Source organism: Tachysurus fulvidraco, chromosome 3 (genome assembly GCF_022655615.1).
Source record: "Tachysurus fulvidraco isolate hzauxx_2018 chromosome 3, HZAU_PFXX_2.0, whole genome shotgun sequence".
In the NCBI taxonomy this organism is placed as follows: domain Eukaryota; kingdom Metazoa; phylum Chordata; class Actinopteri; order Siluriformes; family Bagridae; genus Tachysurus; species Tachysurus fulvidraco.
Window position 1 is genome coordinate 26,175,678 of NC_062520.1, and position 22,366 is coordinate 26,198,043.

At 39.1% G+C, this 22,366-nt stretch overlaps 1 protein-coding gene across 7 annotated transcripts in view; it reads left to right on the top strand.

Annotated features, from left to right (window-relative positions):
- Positions 1–21,316, top strand: part of snx27b (sorting nexin 27b) — a 33,055-nt gene extending 11,739 nt beyond the window's left edge. Inside the window, exons 2-13 of one of the 7 annotated variants that reach the window (XM_047811334.1) lie at positions 3,754–3,985; positions 5,236–5,428; positions 6,077–6,141; positions 7,366–7,470; positions 9,169–9,247; positions 12,543–12,706; positions 12,788–12,877; positions 15,481–15,636; positions 16,357–16,485; positions 16,584–16,643; positions 16,723–16,771; positions 17,041–19,596. In XM_047811334.1, coding sequence (XP_047667290.1) covers positions 3,754–3,985; positions 5,236–5,428; positions 6,077–6,141; positions 7,366–7,470; positions 9,169–9,247; positions 12,543–12,706; positions 12,788–12,877; positions 15,481–15,636; positions 16,357–16,485; positions 16,584–16,643; positions 16,723–16,771; positions 17,041–17,135 — 1,417 coding nt within the window. In that variant the 3' untranslated portion in view covers positions 17,136–19,596. The other 6 variants (XM_047811333.1, XM_047811337.1, XM_047811335.1 and 3 more) reach the window with 6 other exon arrangements.
- The last annotated feature ends 1,050 nt before the right edge of the window (positions 21,317–22,366 follow it).

Below are 22,366 nucleotides of genomic sequence, written 5' to 3' on the forward strand. Positions count from 1 at the left end.
CAATATATCAAATCTCACTTAGCCCAAACCCTTGTTTAACCTTCCCAAAGAGTAAAGGATCAATAAGTTATCAGTCAGGCCAGGCAGGCAGACAACGACCATGGCTAATGCAGCTCTTCCGAACGGGACATCAGCCCAAGTGTATGATCTACAAATGATTGGGCTGAACACTGAAGTCTGACTTGACTTGCGTGTACTCTATGAATGAAAAAAAGCGTCCACAGGTTAGCGAGTTCAAATAAATTTGGCCAACTGTACGGCAATTACTGTTTACCCAAAAGAAAAAGCGGGGACCGACGGGGCTAGATCACTCGCTCTCTCCACTCACACACGACATCTAAATGACCATGAAAATAGCAAAAAGACTATGATCATGCCCTGTTTGAGAAAAAGAGATGTCTGGTGTCAGGAATAAAAATGAATTTGTGGAATCATCATAAAAATATCTTAAAAGTAAACGATGATATCAAACCTATTTCTGTTCGCTGTTCTGTGGAAGGTTATCCTACAGAGTGAAAAACACGTCTCACACTGAAAACTAACAGCTTCCTGACTCATTTTACATCAGACATCATAATTTTTTTTTATAACACCATATAATGTTTGTTCTAGTTTTCTGGCAAGTTGTATTGTATGGTTATTAAAGAGATTAGCAGCACTGTTAGGTTAACCTAAAGCTGTGCACAAGAGGACGTATTTTCTGCGGCAGCCCTCATCCAAAAATTTGCATAATGCACCAGTACACTATATAATGCACCAGTACACTATACAATGCACCAGTACATTATATAATACACCAGTACGCTATACAATACACCAATGCACCAGTACACTATACAATACACCACTGCACCAGTACACCATACAATGCACCAGTACACTATACAATACACCAGTACACTATACAATACACCAATGCACCAGTACACTATACAATGCACCAGTACACTATATAATGCACCAGTACACTGTACAATACACCAGTACACTATACAATACACCAATGCACCAGTACACTATATAATGTACCAGTACACTATACAATGCACCAGTACACTATACAATGCACCAGTACACTGTACAATACACCAGTACACTATACAATACACCACTGCACCAGTACACCATACAATGCACCAGTACACCATACAATGCACCAGTACACTATACAATGCACCAGTACACTATACAATACACCAATGCACCAGTACACTATACAATACACCAGTACACTATACAATGCACCAGTACACTATACAATGCACCAGTACACTATATAATGCACCAGTACACTATATAATGCACCAGTACACTATGCAATACACCAGTACACTATATAATACACCAGTACACTATAGAATACACCAGTACACTATACAATACACCACTGCACCAGTACACCATACAATGCACCAGTACACTATACAATGCACCAGTACACTATAGAATACACCAGTACACTATACAATACACCACTGCACCAGTACACCATACAATGCACCAGTACACTATACAATGCACCAGTACACTATATAATGCACCAGTACACTATATAATACACCAGTACGCTATACAATACACCAATGCACCAGTACACTATACAATGCACCAGTACACTATACAATACACCAGTACACTATACAATGCACCAGTACACTATGCAATGCACCAGTACACTATGCAATGCACCAGTACACTATATAATACACCAATGCACCAGTACACTATACAATACACCACTGCACCAGTACACTATACAATGCACCAGTACACTATACAATACACCAGTACACTATACAATACACCACTGCACCAGTACACCATACAATGCACCAGTACACTATATAATGCACCAGTACACTATATAATGCACCAGTACACTATACAATACACCAATGCACCAGTACACTATACAATGCACCAGTACACTATACAATACACCAGTACACTATACAATACACCAATGCACCAGTACACTATACAATGCACCAGTACACTATACAATGCACCAGTACACTATATAATGCACCAGTACACTATACAATGCACCAGTACACTATATAATACACCAGTACGCTATACAATACACCAATGCACCAGTACACTATACAATACACCAATGCACCAGTACACTATACAATGCACCAGTACACTATACAATGCACCAGTACACTATACAATACACCAGTACACTATACAATACACCAATGCACCAGTACGCTATATAATGTACTAGTACACTATACAATACACCAGTACACTATACAATACACCAGTACACTATACAATGCACCAGTACACTATACAATGCACCAGTACACTATACAATACACCAGTACACTATACAATACACCAATGCACCAGTACGCTATATAATGTACTAGTACACTATACAATACACCAGTACACTATACAATGCACTAGTACACTATACAATGCACCAGTACACTATACAATGCACCAGTACACTATATAATACACCAGTACGCTATACAATACACCAATGCACCAGTACGCTATATAATGTACTAGTACACTATACAATACACCAGTACACTATACAATACACCAGTACACTATACAATGCACCAGTACACTATACAATGCACCAGTACACTATGCAATGCACCAGTACACTATATAATACACCAGTACGCTATACAATACACCAATGCACCAGTACACTATACAATACACCAATGCACCAGTACACTGTATAATGCACCAGTACACTATATAATGCACCAGTACATCGGTACACTATACTATACACCAGTACACTATACAGTACACTAGAGGGTGACACGGGAGTGGATTTTCAAACCTCTCCCGTCCCGTTCCAATCCCGGAAGAATGACTCCCATTCCCTCCCACTCCCGTGTTTTTTTTTTGTCTGAAATCTGTCAGTTACAGTAAAGAAATACAGGGTCTGACTCCATTTTGAATTTTTGCGGCTTCTAGAGAGTGCATGAGGAAGACACCTTCTCTTATATTATTGGTGGTTGGCATACCAGCTTGGTGCAATACTGCCACCAACTGTCACAGGTGTGTGGAGCACATCATTCATTTAAGCAGCCATACCAAAGCGAACAGATTATATTTTTATTTATATCAAAGGTATATTTGTGTATTCCCGGTCCCGCCCACTCCCACTGACATTTTTTTCTGTCCCGTTCCAGTCACATGATTAATAGTGATTTTGTTTCCCGTGACCCGCGGGAATTCCGAAAAAATGTCGGCCTCTACAGTACACCAGTACACCATACAATGCACCAGTACACTATACAATGCATCAGTACATCGGTACACTATATAGTACACCAGTACACTATACAGTACACTATACAATGCACCAGTACACTATACAGTACACCAGTACACTATACAGTACACCAGTACACTATACAGTACACCAGTACACCATACAGTACACTATACAGTACACCAGTACACTATACAGTACACCAGTACACTATACAGTACACCAGTACACTATACAGTGCACCAGTACACTGTACACAAAGCAGTGTCTGATCTTCACTCTCCTTCTCCAAGCCTTTCACCCAACTCCTGACCAGTTACTCAAAAAATTAGCCAGGAAGATTGGACAGAAATTAGCCTTAAATATGAAAGGATCCGTTCATGGGTCACTAGTAAAAAAATATCTGTCTGTCACGCTCTTGGAGATCTGACGTTCCAGACCATATTTCAGCCTTCCACTGACCGCTTCTCCTCTTTCCTCCATCATTGTAGGAACGGCGTGAACGTGGAAGGAGCTACGCACAAACAAGTGGTGGATCTGATTCGAGCGGGAGAAAGGGAGCTCGTCCTCGCCGTACTTTCTGTCCCTCAGCCAGAGACGGACAGCCTGGACCCGGGAGATGACGGCTCGTCCCAGTCCTGCTACGACTACAGCGACAAGCAGGCCGTGCCCATCTCTGTGCCCACCTATAAACATGTGGAGCAGAATGGCGAGAAGTTTGTGGTGAGTATGTGCACCAGGTCAGTTTCACAGTGTGTATGGAGGTATGGAGGATATGATGGCGAATATATAATATGCATCATCACTGCCATGCTCTTAATGAGTGAATAAGAATCTCATTGTATTTTTTCACCATGATAATATGGAGTTATTGTGAGTTTCTCTCATGTTTTTGTAAATCAGGTGACATCATGAAGGTTTTTCCACACAAACATTAGTAATCTGTTTCTAAACTTTAACATTTCCTCTTCAAATTTGCTTGCATGGCTGAATAGACATTTTAACAAGCCTCCACTCTTCAGTTGTATTATCCGATAAAGTGCAATAAAAAGCAAAAGCCCTGAAATACCTTGAATTATAAATGATCCAATCAATGATCCAATATAAAGATCAATAACCGATCACCAAGTAGCTCAGCTTCAAGTTCATTGATTATTTTCTTAGAACAGAACACATTGTCATGTTTTATTCTTTACATTTATCTTGGTACACACTTCATGTATGAATATACAGCACTAGCTCTTTCGGGTGTGTTGGTATTTTATTTTCTTTTTTAAACCAAATATGACCGACTTTGGCAGATTCAGATTGTGTAGCTAAAACGTTACTGTAACTGAAAACTGTGTGTTTAATCTTTGATGGAAAAAAGGTTGATGCAAAAAAAAAAAATCTATAGTTTATTATTTTTGTATAACCTCACAGTCAGGAGTCTGTCATTCTGCTTATAGCACATCCATCCATCCATCCATCCATCTATCTATCTTCCTTTGTGATGGTTATAATAAATAATAAGCACAGGATTCTTCTCTTAAACTCTACCAGCGAAGACGTACAGTATGTAACGACGTTATGTGATCATAGCACTCACGTCCGACGCACGTTTATGGAAGAAGGCTTTAACTGATCGTGTGTTACGATGATGTCACACGACGCGTCTCGGCCCAAATCTGCAGAAAAACGTTTGGAAAATGATGTACTCTGAACCGCAAACACAAAACAAACCCTCTATTATCAGACTGACTGAGCAAGCTATTGATATCCTGAAAGCATATGTTACTATTTATTGTTTTAATATTTAAACCTGTCGATTAAAAACATTCAATTGCAATTCGGTTGTTTTTGAGGGATACATTGCATTTTGCAATATAAGTCCCTATAAATCCCAGTGTTGACATAAAAATAAATGTACTTGCTTAAATGTATTTAAATCCCAAACCCCAAGCTCTTTTTCGCTGTGCCTGTGGTTGCTCTAGGTGTATAATGTATACATGGCTGGCAGACAACTCTGCTCCAAGCGCTACAGGGAGTTCGCCATCCTGCATCAAAACCTTAAAAGGGAGTTTACCACTTTTACTTTCCCCAAGCTGCCTGGGAAATGGCCTTTCTCTCTGTCTGAGCAGCAGCTCGATGCCCGAAGGAGGGGACTGGAGGAATACCTAGAACGAGGTAACTTAATATTAGATATTTATCTTACTTTGCAGGAAAAAAGGTACTGTACCTGTTCCTGTTGCTGTTGTGGTACTCTTAAGAGTATACTTTGTTTAACTTATAGCTTTTTTGGAGCTAATCATTGTCCATGTATGTGTCTTAACTGTTCAATACACCAAATCCACATTTCAAGGTGAATATGATGTATATTGATCTGTATTACCCCAGTGACAAGAAAATACCCAGCTTAGTGCTAGTTTTTCAGAGCATGATAAGCACTTTCTTATAGTAGGTGAAGCATGGTGGTGGTAGCCTCATGTTGTGTCAGTGCTTATCAAGTGTACCGTAATATATGGTTCATATCTGGCAGAAGAAACATTTTTAGAGAATAAACACATGCTTTATATAGATAGTATAATGGTTCTGTTTATGGTACAGGCATTATTTAACTTTAAACAATATTAAAAATTAATATTAGCATCAAAAAACTTTTTTGTGACAGATTGTACATGAGCTTGGACAGAGGAACACATTTTCTTGACATCACACCATGCTCTGTTATGTTCATTGTGAATCAGAGAAAATCACAGAGGATTATCGAGGAGGTTTTTTTCTTTTTTATGGCTCTACATTTCCATTCTCCTCTTATGCTTTTTCTTTTCACAGTGTGTTCTGTGCGGGTGATTGGTGAGAGCGATATAATGCAGGAATTCTTGTCTGAATCAGACGAGGTAAGTCAAATAAAACACAGCAAATGGTTAGAACTGCTTGCAGCTCATTCTATCTATCTATCTATCTATCTATCTATCTATCTATCTATCTATCTATCTATCTATCTATCTATCTATCTATCTATCTATCTATCTATCTATCTATCTATCTATCTATCTATCTATCTATCTATCTATCTATCTATCTATCTCAAAATGAGTACCCAGATACTTTTTCTCCTTTAAAGAAAAAAACATGTTTTGAACACCGTTTGGAGCACCGATTAATTCTTTTCTGGACCAAAAATGGCTTACTCCAGCGAGTACAGGAGGCATTCAAAATTGCAGTGACCGTGTAAAGAGGCATTAGTCAGAACACCAAGCAAGAAATGAAGAGTAACTCTGAAAGAAAAAAAAACATAGCCCAGACACTATTTACGCCATTATTCTAAAAAAGGAAAAAAACATCATTTACTTTTAAATGTGACATTTACCCTAAAAACTTCACATTTTAACAAATCTTAGATTCACTGTATTCACATTTCCAAGTGAAAGATGTGTATTGACCGTACCAAGGGTGAAGCCTAACACCCCAGTGACAAGGAAAGGCACAGCTTAGTAATGATTTTCGTGCTTGAGTTTGAAAACAGGGTGGTGGTAGCATCATGCTGTGCCAAAGCTTTCCCTCAGCAGGGACTGAGAAACTGGTCAGCAGTAAGAGCAAAATAGATCGAATCATATAGCTCAAAACCTTATTCAGATTTGGGGAGAGTGTTCATGTCCAGTCCAGACAGGTTCTAGTCCAATCTATCCAATCAGCATATGCAACAAAATGTAGGAAAAGCTCAAGGAGGAGTGAAAACGTATTCAAGGCAGAAGTTTAAGATTAAGTTCCTCAAATTCTCTAATTCTAACAGGTCAGCAGAATGCAGCTACATCTGATGATTTTCCGGTTTATCGTATGGCTTGTAGAAGTGTTTTGCAAGTAAAGAAATGAAAGTTTGATCCTCATGTGTTTTGTTTTAATGACATGTGAAGCATTTGTGCTTCTAATACTGTACATGAACTATGTTGTATAAGGTGTTCTTGTGTTTATGGATTTCTTCTTGTAAGTGAGTGAAGTTGCTCCATTTTCTTAATTTATTGCCATTTAGCTTGGTTTCTCCTGTCCTCGAGGTAATCGGAACATTCTTCTCCGACTGCTCATGAACCAACAGCACTGATTTCTCCCTTTCTCTCTCTCAGAACTATAACGGAGTCTCCGACGTGGAGTTGAGAATAGCCATGCCAGATAAAACCACAGTAACCGTCCGAGTTCGAAAGAACTGCACTACAGACCAGGTGTACCAGGTACTGCATTTTTTTTTTACCTGAAACATATCAGGCTTTAACAATCAAAAAGACAATTCTATACTATTGTGTATAATTCATCCCAGGTTTTTCCCCAATCTGCTCATGCTTTGCTTATCCAGAGTAAAGTGTATTCACTTTACTGGTGTATCCACTTGGTTGGGCAGTCAGTAGTTTTAGTTGTTAAAACTGTTGTAGTATACCAAGCTTATTAACCATGACTTTACATGCCCCTTACAGAATCTGCAAGGTGCTCATAATTAAAAAAAAAAGTTTGCATCTATTCCACAAGACACGATAATTAATTTTTTTTACAAATGAACAAATTCAGAATTTAGAGTTGTTTTGTGAGAGTCACCTTTTTGTCCTGAGCAGTTAAACTTCCTACTATGGCAGTGGTGGCTGAAGTGGTAGCTGAAGGCTCTGAGTTGTCGATCGGAGGACTGGAGTTCAAATCCCAGCACTGCCAAGCTGCCACTGTTGGGCCCTTGAGCAAGGCCCTTAACCCTCACTGATCTAGGGGTGCTGTATCATGGCTGATCCTGTGCTCTGACCCCAGCCTACAAAGTGTGCTATAATGTATATGTGGGGGAAAAAGAAAAAAAAAAAAAAGGCTTCATTGTTCTTCAAAAAAAAAAAAGGACCATCAGCTCCTGGGCATTATTTCCAACATCTCTTATGAGATTCATCTTCTATCACTAAGGACAGCTGAACAAACAAACAAAACAATTATGTACAATACCTTTTGTAGCTTCTGAAAAGCAGTACTAAATGAAAATCTTTACAGAAAATATTAAGAATTTACATCCTGTTCAAAAGTTCACACCCCCCAGCTCTTATTGTATCGTGTTGCTGGCTTGAACATCAGTGAATGTTTACAGCTTTTGTAACAGTTGTGTTCGAGTCTCCCAGCTGTCCTAAGTGTGAAGAAATGGATCTTTTGGAACATCAACTTTTGAACTGGTTAATTTTTCGTGTTTTGTGGACTTTAGGTAGTAGCCTATTCAGGGCAGGACTGACTGACTGACTGACTAACTAACTAACTAACTAACCAACTAACTAACTAAATAAATAAATAAATAAATAAAACATCCTTATCTTATTAAAAGTATTATTAAAAATTTTAATAGAAAATGACTTAAATTTATATGGTTAAAAATGACACAATAGATGCTTAAATATGATTGCGAAGTCCTCAGACAATGTGAATATGAATACACTGCACCAGTGAAGTGACAAATGTAAAACATTATTATTTCTCACATCGATTAGTTTAACATGACATTCCTACCATATTTTGTTTGAGAGCTGATTTTAGACATATGTGCCGCAGAGGCTTATTTCATTCCCATTCTATTAAAACCCATCCCAAGTAATCATGCAAACAATTCATGTCACTGAAAACATGCCTTACATAAACAGAAATCATGTACGCTATTATTTTTAATATTGTTCATATGTTTAATCGGTCTGATCTGAATAAAAGCAGAACTTATTACATTTTATAAGCCAACCAATACATAGGTATACACTGTGGGTGTGTTCACGTGGATCAGTGTAAGTGCAACGTGACCCCGGGAATGACCCGGCACTTTGTATCCTTGTATTTTTTTTTCATGTCTTTTTATCTCACTGATTCTCAGTCTCAGTTTTATCTCACTTTTTTTTCGTCTCACACGAATCCTCTCTGTGTCTCAGGCCGTGGTGATGAAGGTCGGGATGGACAGTATCACCGCCAGTTACTTTGCTCTCTTTGAAGTCATTAATCACTCGTTCGGTAAGTGTGACTCCTTAAGACTTCTTCAGATCGATCAGACATTCGGTGTTAATTGTTCTGATTTTCACCGATTAGCAGATCACTTTCCAAACGTTCCTAATTAATCAGCCGGATAACTTGGGACTCTGTAGAGTGCTTATGTGGCTGAACACAATTTTTGGTATCACATTTTGTACTCCAGGACAAGGTCCCGTATCGTGTAAATATGTGTAAAGTAGCTATAAAGCGGCTTCACACGTAACTTGCTCGTATAGTATTTCATTATCAGTGAACACTAGCGGCTGGGCTTTAACAATGAGTTCCAGCAAGGTCATGGCCGGTTCATTGACTGCTTCATTGTAAACAAAGCAAGGGATTGTGGTAAGTAATATAAGGGGTTTGGCTAAAATTTGAATTGCAGTCAGAATTAGAGGTCTTCTCCGGTCTAAAGAAATGTACCCGACCCGAAGTGACCCGAATCACTTTTTACCCGGACCTGAAGTGCATAATATACTTATTTATTTATTTTTTAAGAAAGACCCGACCCGAGACAAACCCGAAATAATTAGACACGAGTCCGACCCCTTGGCAATTTTTTTTAACCCGACTGGACCCGAATGTTGCGTAACTCTACACTAAACCGCTAGAGAGTGGATTCAAAATTGATTGACAGGTCTGTTTCAACGAAAATGAGCTTACCGCCAGCCAAACGTCGCCAGCCACATGTCGCAAGCGGTCTTGGCAAACAGAGGAGAGGTTGGAAAAGGACTCGAGTCGATGCACACACGCGAGATATAGTAGTTCGGGTCTTCTCGGGTCCGTTCTGTAAAAACACATTCATTTTAAATTACCCGAGACCCGATGCCGCTATTATTAGACCCGACCCGTGTCCGAGGTACACGTGAAACTTTTAGACCCGAACCCGCTCGGGTCTCTGGTCGGACCTCGGGTTTTCGGATCTAAGTGGACCCGTAAAGACCTCTAGTCTGAATATCAGACAACATTGTATAAATATAATGACACTGATCAGATCAGCCCTTGTGTTTGTGACAGTCCTTGGCATGCAGAGTTATCACTCCGGATGCAGCGGAACAGGCTGCACAGGCAGATGGTTTAGTTTTCACAGTTTCAATGTTGAAATCTTCTCAATGGTTCTGATTTGTAAATAAACCTCAAACAAGTCAAAGCTGCTTTGCAGATTTTCTGTTCGAAACCACATGGAATTAATGCGAATAATGCACCTTAATATTCTGCCAAAATAACTGTATTGGCAAAGGAATTGTTAATCAAACATCTCTTGCCTTGAAAATACTACTAAAGAAATGCTACTAAATACTAAACAATATGCAAGTCACCTTACAGTTAATCATACAGTATATCAGTTAATACACAGTCCCTTCTGACACTTTTGGAACACCAAGGCCAATTCATTTGTTTTCACTGTAGACTAAAGTCTGAGACCAAAATTTCAGTATTTATTTCCTGGTATTTACATGTGGTGTTAAACCACATTAGAACCTTGCACCTTTTATATCAAGCCACCCATTCTAACGTCGGTGTGTCCCGTGTGCACCAATAAATAACTGAACATCCACTGCCTTCAGTAAATAAATAAATACCAATAAATAACTGAACTGAACATCCACTATTGGTTTTAGCCTTTAGTGTCATCGATGATGTCTGCATGTGTGACTGCATTGAAAATGATGAAGCCAACATATAGAACAGAAAGCTGTCTATGGGGAAAAGGAAACGGGAACTCAAAACGATTGCACAAAGATTGAGATTAGCTTTACAGCAATTTGGAATGTCCCCAAAAAGAAAAAAGAGGAAAACCACTATTGTACAAGCAAACATATATTAAACAGGTCAACCAACAGTCAGTCACCAACATCCTTCATGGGACAGGGGTGAAGGTCTCTGTTAGGGATGTACCAATCCGAAATTTTGGATCGGTATCGATGCCGATCCAAGCATTTTGAGTGGATCGGGTATCGGTGGTGCGTGACCGATCCTAATCCGATACCCATGGTCATGGGCGTTGGAACATTATATGTGGGTGGGACAGGACCCACCCACTTTTTAAGACCAATAATATTGGACCCACCCACTTTTACCGTCTCTATTCAGAGCATATGTCTTTTTTTATATTACTTTTCAGAGCACCGCCAGTCGAATCCATTCTGCTTGAGGAATGCCCTAATAAATTAAACTCCATTCCGTCTTTTACCTACAGCATTGGCCACGCTACTGCTTCCTCAAATCCATGGGCATCAGAACCATTATATGTGGGTGGGACAGGACACGCCCACTTTTTATTTACTTTCGACGCCAATGCCCGTGGTGGTTGATTAATGAACAGCAAACATCATAGACTATTGCTTAAACTTATAATTTCCCTCAGCGTGTTAAACATGTCGCTCATTTGGGGTGCAAGGGTTACTATTTAATACATTTTGCATTGTGTTTCAAGAGTTCTAATTTAAGATTCACTTTAAAATATTGCCTTATCTTCAGAAAATACTTTAATTTAAAAATAGCAGTATATATATGGTTTAGATTGTTATACCACTAACTGTTAAAAGTACTGTTTGCTACTGCATTAATTCATTTTTTTAAGGTTTCTTGTCTTTTCATTTTTCATCCAGTAATGGACATTTTTGTATTTTTTTTGCCAGAAACAAATAAATCTTAATAACTAAGCGAGTTGTATACATTCTTTAGTTTTAAAGGTAGAAAAGAACACAGATATCGGTATCGGCCGATACCGGCAAACGCTGGTATCGGAATCGGATCGGAAGAGAAATAGTGGTATCGGTGCATCCCTAGTCTCAATCCACTGTTTGAGGAAGACTTTGAGAGCTGATATACAGTATAGTTACCAGCATGTTATTAAATTATCCCACTTTTGGATAAATCCATGTAACCAAAACCTGGAGTCTGTACTTGTCCAGTTCACTAGCTAAAAAAGTTATAACGTATCCAATCTATGGCTGACTTTTGTTAGCAGAGTATGTATGCATAGTTTTAATATGCTACTCAGTGGATACATGAAAATTATTTTGGTTTATGATTAGTTCTGATCTCAAGCACTTTATGTGCCATAGTGATGCTTTATCAGTATTGGAGGCTTGGCTTGTACTTGATTGCAAATTTCTTGTCTGAAATGTGCAGCCATGCTAAGTTATATGACGCATGGGAAAGACTAATACATTAGGAATATTACACCAAACTACGAGGCAGAAAGGGTTTTGAAATCTGCTGTATCAGGGAAGTGGTGTAACATCTCGATTTGCTCCTGTGCTTTTCCCCTCAGTGCGGAAGTTGGCTCCGAATGAGTTCCCGCATAAGCTTTACGTGCAGAACTACACATCGGCCGTTCCGGGCACCTGTCTCACTCTGCGCAAGTGGCTCTTCACTACCGAGGAGGAGATCCTGCTGAACGACAACGAGCTCGCCATCAACTACTGCTTTCACCAGGTAGGTGTAGGTATGTGTCTAGTTGAATGTCTGTACGAGGCTTTTTGTTGTCTTGCTCATGCTTGAGACTCTCATTCTTAGGCATTGGATGATGTGAAGAGGGGGTTTATTAAAGCAGAGGAGAAATCATACCAGCTCCAGAAACTGGCTGAACAGAGAAAGGTTTCTATGGTGAGTCGCAACAACTTTGTGTGTGTGTATGTGTGTGTGTGTTTTAGGGGAGAATAAGTGCACAAGCTTACTTCCCATAGCATGTAGCAAATGCTGCAGAGAATGTCATGCAAGACATTTATTGGTAACTTGCAAGATAAGAAAAGAAAAGATGCATACGTGTGAACACCCTTAAGCTAATACTTTTAATACTTTTTCTAAATTTTACATTTTATCTCAGCATTTACACTTTTTCGGGGTAAAAGCCAGTCAATAAATAATGACGCTGCCACCACCGTGCTACAGTATTGGGACTCTTTTAATGATGTGCTGTGTTTTTATGGGTAAAACTTTGGTGTCATCAGACCATGACATGTCATACCACATGGTTTTAGGAGATTGAATGTACATTTTTTTTGCAAACTTTAGCCAGACTTGGGTGGGTTTTTTTTTTTTTTTGTTTTGTTTTTTTGGTTAAAAAAGTGCTTTCGCGTTGATACACTCCTCTGTAGCCCAGACATACAGTATAAAGAGTTCTGGAGAAACAAACAGTACTTTTAATGTTGCTTTAGGTTTCTTGGCCTTCTCATCAATGACCGGTAGATATCCTGTTCTTAGTAATGTCACTGTCGTGCCATATTTTTTTTCTCCACGTGAACCAATTATTAAGATCAAATTAGAAAAAAAAACTTCACTGCTTTTGCAGCTAAGGCAAGGAAAAAGAAACCACTCCAGGCAGAAAAGCATAGTCACTGTAGGGGGGGAAAAGGAGCAGGAAAAGAAGGGCACATTTGTTTTCTGGAAGCAGCTTGTTTTGACTTACATTTACATTTACAGCATTTGGCAGACGCCCTTATCCAGTGCGACATACAGAAGTGCTTCGATCTCTAACAATGGATACATGAATGCTGGCTCACTAGGTTACATACTTACCACGAGTTTAAAACATTTGTTCTAATTTACAATGAAAAAGTGTCAAAGGTTGTTTTTTTTTTTTTTAAATGCAGAAGATAAGTGAAAGTGACGTGACATACGGCTAAGTACGGTGACCCATACTCAGAATTCGTTCTCTACATTTGACCCATCCAAAGTGCACACACACACACACACCATGAACACACACCCGGAGCAGTGGGCAGCCATTTATGCTGCGGCGCCCGGGGAGTAGTTGGGGGGTTCGGTGCCTTACTCAAGGGCACCTCAGTAGTGGCCGGCCCGAGACTCGAACCCACAACCTTAGGATTACGAGTCAGTAATCTCTAACCTCTAACCATTAGGCCAAAACTTGCCCCCATTAGGCCACGACTTGCCCCCATTAGGCCACGACTTGCCCCCATTAGGCCACGACTTGCCCCCATTAGGCCACGACTTGCCCCCATTAGGCCACGACTTGCCCCCATTAGGCCACGACTTGCCCCCATTAGGCCACGACTTGCCCCCATTAGGCCACGACTTGCCCAAAGAAAGAGAATTGCTAGTTGAAGTGTTTCAACCGCCGCTTGAACATAGCCAGTGACTCAGAGACTTCATCCCTTTAATGTGGAATTCATGAACCTCGCTCATGAACCTACTGTGTGCCAGTAGATGGTATATGTGGACCTTTCATATTTGCTTATTTTTTTTTAGTATAAGATATTTTGCCTGTGCCAATTTTTACACCGTAATGACCTACAATTATCCACAAGTAAGTCAGCATGTTTCACTACATCAGTAAACAGTTTATTTTGCTCAACGTGACTGCAGCTGTATCACGTTTCCAAATCCGAACACTTCTGTTGATATCTTAGAGCCGTCTCCTCTATACTGACATATGCTCATGTGCTGAGGTCTCTGTGGTAATATTCTGCATTTGCTTTCTGCCTGTAGGATTCGCTTGTTAGCACCGCTGGCACCTCAGCGTTATGTTACAGTTTAGAAAACAGTAAATTCAACTTGAAACCGATCCATTCCATTTTACCAAAATCTAAGTACTCCTAGATTAAAGCGCTAGGACTAAAGGTACCTTTTTTTTTTACAGCATAAGATATTTGATAGCATTATCTTGTGCTTCTTTTTTAGACAAAGAGCATTCTTTAGTTCTCTTTGCTGCATTACAGATTAAAAGACAGATTAAAAATAAAAAAAAGAGAAGAAGATAGGAATAGGTTTCTTACTGTAGCTAGCTTGTGTTTTGGTATAAGCACTAAGATTTTTTTTGTGTGTGAGGGTGTGTGTGTGTGAGGGTGTGTGTGTGTGAGGGTGTGTGTGTGTGAGGGTGTGTGTGTGAGGGTGTGTGTGTGTGAGGGTGTGTGTGTGTGAGGGTGTGTGTGTGTGAGGGTGTGTGTGTGTGAGGGTGTGTGTGTGTGAGGGTGTGTGTGTGTGAGGGTGTGTGTGTGTGTGAGGGTGTGTGTGAGAGAGAGGGTGTGTGTGAGAGAGAGGGTGTGTGTGAGAAAGAGGGTGTGTGTGTGTGTGTGTGTGTGTGTGTGCAACTCACACACCCTGTAAGCACTACAGAAAATAGATGGATGGATATTTCTATTGAATCATTATCATTACACAAATTTCTATATAATCATGGTGGTGAAGAAGAGCTCTCCCTCTCTCCCTCCCTCTCCCTCTCTCCCTCTCTCTCACCATGTCTGTAGTACTTGAGTATGGTGAGGTCATGTGACGGCTACAACGAGATCATCTTTCCTCACTGCGCTTGTGACTCACGCCGCAAGGGCCACGTTATCACAGCCATCAGCATCCGACACTTCAAACTGCACGCCTGCACTGAAGAGGGCACTCTAGAGGTGAGGGTGAGCAAGAACAACTAGAATTTTAATCCACTAATAACAAACTACTTCACATTTTCTAGGAAATAATTTGTTCATTTTCATGAATGTTAATTTGCTTAAATTGTATTCATTAATTCATTTTTTGTGTATGTATTTATTTATTTTTTAGAATTCATTTATATATATTATTATGAATAAAATATATATATATATATATATATATATATAGTCTTATAGAATACTTTACTGTGTTAAAATGACATGTTTTGTATCCATTTATATGGAATGTTTTCCACCATTAAAGTGAAGTCCCTGTGTGAGTTACTATAAAAAATGATAAAGTATTAGAACGAGCGCTAATATAAACCTGAGGCCAGAATTACTGATCGATCCGAATTACGAATTAAACAGCGTTTTTAATGCAATTATGGATTCATATCGGACCTAAATGCCAAAATAAGAGCATGTAAATAGACTAAACACAGATTAAACAAAAAGAGTCAAAATAAAAAGTCAGATTAAACAAAAAGATTCAAATTAAACAAAGAGTCAAATAAAACAAACACACATATTAAATATAAAATATATATATATATATATATATATATATATATATATATATATATATATATATATATATATAAAATTAAAATAAAAATGCGCGAACCATTCTTTATTTATTTATTTTTTTTTATATGTATTTATTTTTTTTATGCTTTTCTTCATCTGACCCACGCCCAGAATCAGGTGATCGCTTTCGAGTGGGGCGAGATGCAGCGGTGGGACACTGACGAGGAGGGGATGGCTTTCTGCTTTGAGTATGCACGAGGAGAAAAGAAGCCACGCTGGGTCAAAATCTTCACTCCATATGTGAGTGTTATGCAATCTGTCACTTCTCTCACACACCCACTAATGTGTGTGTGTGTGTGGTGTCTTTTTTTAGTGTTAACAGCTTCTCTCCTCCTCAGTTCAACTACATGCACGAGTGCTTCGAGCGGGTCTTCTGCGAGCTCAAATGGAGGAAAGAGGTACGTTGCGACACTTTCCACCACATTACTGTTTGCACTGGTGTTGAGTGCATGTTATTAAGCAGTGCTGTGTTTTCAGGTTGAAGAGGAAGCGACAGATAAAGACAATAAGAACTGTAGTAAAGATGGTATGTGTAGTAAGGTAAGGCTCAGCCTGCCTTTTTATTTCTTATCATGCTTTTTCTTGTGTATATTTTTTCATCATGACTCTACTGTGTGAACGCTCCTGTGTGCTGCCCAGCTCCTGTGTTCGCCTTCCACCTGGAAATATGAAATTAGAAATAATAAGAAATGCATTAAGTAATAGACTTAGAATTGTGTCAGCCTAAAACTCTTTTTTTTTTTTTTTAAATATACACATGAAATAAACAGGAAGTAAGAGTGTTGTGTGTTTCAGGAAGAGGTAGGGGTTCATCTTGTCGATTGAAGGGACAAGAGACTGAACAAGCACCCGAGCAGCCTCTGTGGATAAAAATGGACGGATCTTTCTGATGCTGTTGAGAAGAAACCGACATTAGCGCGTCACATTAGCAATATCCAAAGAAAAGTACAGTTGATTGCCCATGGGTACCCCAAGGTTGTGAGCCATGGCCAAAGAGGACATCAGATTGTTGTCTAGGGATATTGCAAGATCTTGAGCGGGTATGAATCGCCTGGGAAATTAAGTGTAATTAAGCATCTCACTACTTCTGTGTTCCACAACTTTCCCCTGCCACTCGTGGTACACATGGTGTGGGAACTAATGATCAGCGAAAACGTTACTATTACTTCCTGAGCAAGTGCAGACCCACGTATGAACTGTGTACACATTCATTGGATGCCACAAATGGGTCCAGTGCAGCGACCTACAGGGATCTCTGGGATTTTATGCTAGGCTGCCAGGTCCACATGACAACTTGCACATTACCAATTTGTATGTGAATCGTGCACCGTTTCTGACTAAACAGGCCAGTGTGAAAACCCCCTAAGAGGACCAAGCCTGTTCCAGCATGTCCACATGGGTGAACAGTACCAGCACAATGAAAATCAAGCCAAGAATCCTGACCTCAACCCTCAAGACCTGTAACACCTGATCTCACTAATACTCTTGTGGCTAAATGAGCAAATCTCCCTGCCACACCCCAAAATCTGGTTAAAAGCCTTGATAAGAGTAGAGGTTATTATATAACATACAGGGCTAAATCTGGAATGGGATGTTTAAAAATCACATATATGTACTGTTCACTTGTCCACAACCTTTTAGCCATGTTTAAACAGGAAGCTATTGACCTTGAGTGACCTTGGCCATGTTTCAGGTCCATTTCAATATCGGATAGGTTCATTTGCAGCTTATAAGGATAGTCCTGTTCCACCTAGTGGCAGAGGCATAAAATTACAACATGTGTTACTAAGCTATTGATTAGATTATAAATTTTCTGATTAAAAGATTACAACTTTCTGTTGTTAAAAAAAAACTTAACTTCACTACAATTCCCATTTTATATATCATACACTTATTTATGATTGAGTAAAAGATAGTAAATGGTGTCTTTATATTTACACTAATAAATAATAATGCTTTAATGAGTCCCTGTGAGGAAGAGTCTACTCCTCTATCGCAGGCCTTCTGCATTCACTGGGTCTAATGAGAGGACCGGGCTTGTGCATCACACTGCAGTGTTTGCAGCAAATGATTGGGTGTGTCGGTGTAGTTAGGTGAAGTGCATTATGTTTAATCAAAGCTACTCAACAAAAAAAAAAAAAACATTTCCGTCTCTAGAATGTTTTTGGGTTGTTGGCCAAGCCTTCGCAAGATATCTCAAGAAGGAGTGGTTGAATGTTAAATAAGATAAGATCCCAAATCCAGAAGGAATCTATTTTGCCAGAGACTGCAAGTACAAAAGAGAAATAAATATAAATATAGAAATTAAATATGCTATATGTACAAAAGTGGTGCTTGAGAATGACGATGATATTGCACATAATGTTAACGCACATATTGTAAATATTGTAGATCGGGATGGTGCTCATAGTAATACGGTGATACAGTTGGTGGTCATTGTGTTAGCTCTGTTTCCTACTGTAAGGGAAGGAGTAATGGAGTTCGATGCCCCTGCAGACAATTTAGTGTCTCTCACTTTGTCAGTCAGAGTTTAATACAAGACACGGGGGTGGGGGAGTGTGAGAGAGTGAGTGAGAGAGAGAGTGAGTGTGTGTGTGAGAGAGAGTGTGTGTGTGTCTGTAAGGGACTATGTGTGTGAGAGTGAGTGTGTGTGCATCTGTAAGAGACTTTGTGTTTGTGTGTGTATGACAGAGAGAGTGTGTGTGTCGGTAAGAGACTGTGTGTGTGCACACGAGAGAGAGAGTCTGCACGTGTGTTTGTGAAAGAGAGTGTGTGTGTTTTGACATGTATGTTGCGGTTGTCATGTAAAAATGAAAGGTTTTAATAGGGATGCACTCATCTGATGTAGAACTGGTATCTGACAAATATTGCCCTTTAACTCTGGATTGCTCTTGAATCAGTGATTTTTGTCATTTTCAATGATTTATTATGCTGTTATAATATATACTGTGTGTGTGTATGTGTGTGTGTGTGTGTGTGTGTGTGTGTGTGTGTGTGTGTGTGTGTGTGTATATATATATGCCTGTAATGTTCGTTTCAAATTTCCTCTTTTCAAACAGTTCAGCAAGAGTTCAGTTGCTTGACTAGGATCATTTTTTCCCCCTCATGTTAAGTGCATCATTTGTTAAAAGCTCTCTAATACAGGCTGATCACTGAAATGTGCTTTCCTGCTGTTTGTATGTCATTTTTTAGTAAGTGGGCTTCTAGTATGTTTGTACGACACTGTGAATGAGATTAAATAGGTCAAACTCTGATATAGAGCAGGTTCCTGGGGTTCTCTTAGCTCGCAGTTAGCATCGCTCCTGCTGGGAATCGTGCTGTTATTGAAAATGGCCTTATACTCGTTTTCTGTTGCAGAATATCTTCCAGCTGTTGAGGCACAGAAGGGATGGAGGCACCTGAGACAGGAGATTGTCACCCCCTGAAGACAAAACTAGACACACACAAATCAGTGCAGACAAAAAACAGGAAGATAAGTCCCAGCCAACGCAGTCTGAACACTAATACACACACACACACACACACACACACACACACACACACACACACACACACTTACTCACTCACTCACTCACTCACTCACTCCTTCACTCAGAGGACAACGAGAACTAAAAAAAAACATTTCCAAACTCACAATACAATAGAAATAAGAAAATTAAAAACAAGAATCAAGACTTCCCACTTCATCCATCCCATCCGCTCATCATCAGGACTCAGTCGTTCTGTCGGCAGACATTTCAGAGGTTGACCGTTTGCTTGTTGAAGAAGAAACTGACAAAGGCTTTTCGTTAACACTCCAGCTAACTGGCTTTGTATTTCATAAGGACACTACCAACAGCTCACCCTGTAAAACAGACAGTCCCAGCTGCGCTGCCTCTTAACATCAAACTCCACACTGTGATCGGTCTTGGTGACTTGTGCATGCGACGGAGGAGAGCCACGCACCTCGGTCAGGGTTGCCGGGAAGCTTTTAACGGCAAGTTACGAAAGCAGAGGAGCAAGAAAGACTGAGAAGAGGAGTGCACTTACAGCCAGGAAGCCACAGCGGTAAAACTCCATCCTGACACTAACAAACACAGATACATGCATTCTGTGACGTGAAGCCAGATGATCCTTCAAAACAGCACAAAAGATCTGTGGGGATGGGAGGGGGAAGAGGGGGAACCACGGTCCCATTTTTCATGTGTGTAAATATCTCCAAACATCACCACCCGCCTGGACAAGCAGAGCACATATGCAAGAACTTTGGTTCAAGAGGATATTTGGGAAAGCAGACAAATAGCCTCACATTCCTAATTTTCTGCTTCCTAGTTTTTTTTTTATTGCTTTATACAATACTTTCTCCTGAGGACGTACAGGCTAATCTGACCTTTCTGTACACTGTTTCTGGTCCCTTCCAGTTTGTCTTCTTGGTGGACACTCAGATACTTATAGTTGTCCATAATGTCTCCCTCAATGCCCATCATGCTGATTGGGAGTCCTCTGCTTCCTAAATCCACCACCAGCTCCTAAATTATGCTTCCTTAGTTTAGTACCTGGTTTAAATTTTATATATATATAAATTAGAACAGGGTGGGTGAACTACAGAGGTAAAAATTCTATATAAAATTGGGTTCATCTGTATTTCACCCACCCTGTTCAAACGTTTTTTAAATCCTTACAGTCCAAATATTTAATTTTGAATTTCACCCACAAAGCTTAAGCTTATTCTTCAACCTTCGCTGAGCTTGAATTCTTTCCCAGTAGAGGGGAAACCAGTTAGCAGTATTATGAAAGCATCGACTCACAGATCCGACAGTAAAATAAATAAAAAACTTTTAGTGGAGGTATGAATGAACCGCTTGTTAATGTTAATTTTTTTTTAAACATGCTATTAGGAAGGTCAGCAAGATGGATTTAAAGTGAGTTTTTAAAAAAAATAATCATGCGTTGACTTGACAGAATTTACAGCTTAATAGCTTGTTTTTAGAGTAAACGTCTCCGCATGTTTCTGTTTCTTTTACTGGTGTCTAATGACTGACAATATGTATTTTATTAATCAGAGATAAACATAAAGACTTGGGGAAAGTAATGGCTGATGATTTTAAATGGTGTTATTGAAAGCTGCTAAATTATGAAAAAAAAAGTTATATATTGCAGCTTTAATAGTTCATTTATATATATATATATATATATATATATATATATATATATATATATATATATATATATATATATATATATATATATATATGTATGTGTGTGTGTGTGTGTGTGTGTGTGTGTGTGTGTGTGTGTGTGTGTGTATGATTTTGTGTTTGTTGTTTTTTAAGTCTCATGTCATTTATTTCTTTTAAACATTAGAAATCCCATGAAGCCTGTTCACACCAGATAATGATGTCCAAACCACTCACAAACCAGAGATTCTTAGCAGACTGTTTCTGCTGGATTTTAGTGTATTAATAGAAGCATAAAGTACTTTTGGATTACTTTGGGTTTTATTTTTAAGGTAAAGCATGCAGGTCTGTCACCTGTGATTCTGTCACTTCTATCTATCGCTGCCCTTGCACAGGCGCATAAAATCTGTTTTTGCACTCCAAGTGTGCGTGGTTGTGTGATGATGAGTGACACGAATTTCAGTGCTGCATTTTCTTTTTTGATGACCCCCCCCCACCCTCCCCGTTTGTGTTATTGATTGTGCATCTGAACTTGCTCGACGATATTTTTCCCCTTTAAATGTCACATTTGGAGTTATGTCAGCCATGTTTGTCTCCTAATGCTTTATTTAAATGCCATGTATTTAAAAAGAAAATACCATCTCTCTCTCATACATACACACACATATATACAGTATATATATAAAATAATAATATATATATATAATGTGTGTGTGTAGACATGTCACTTGAAAGTTTGTGATACCTATAGAATTTAATATATTCCTGCATTAATATGTTCATTTTTTAAAATGTATTTTATTATTAAGTATAGTATGTGCATCTGATTTGTTTGGTTGATTCACTTTCTCTGTTTTAAAAAATCTGACGATGCTTTGGGTCATATTTATGTAGAAATATAGAAATTTCACAAAGGGTTCACAAACTTTCAAGTGACACTATATATATATATATATGTGTGTGTG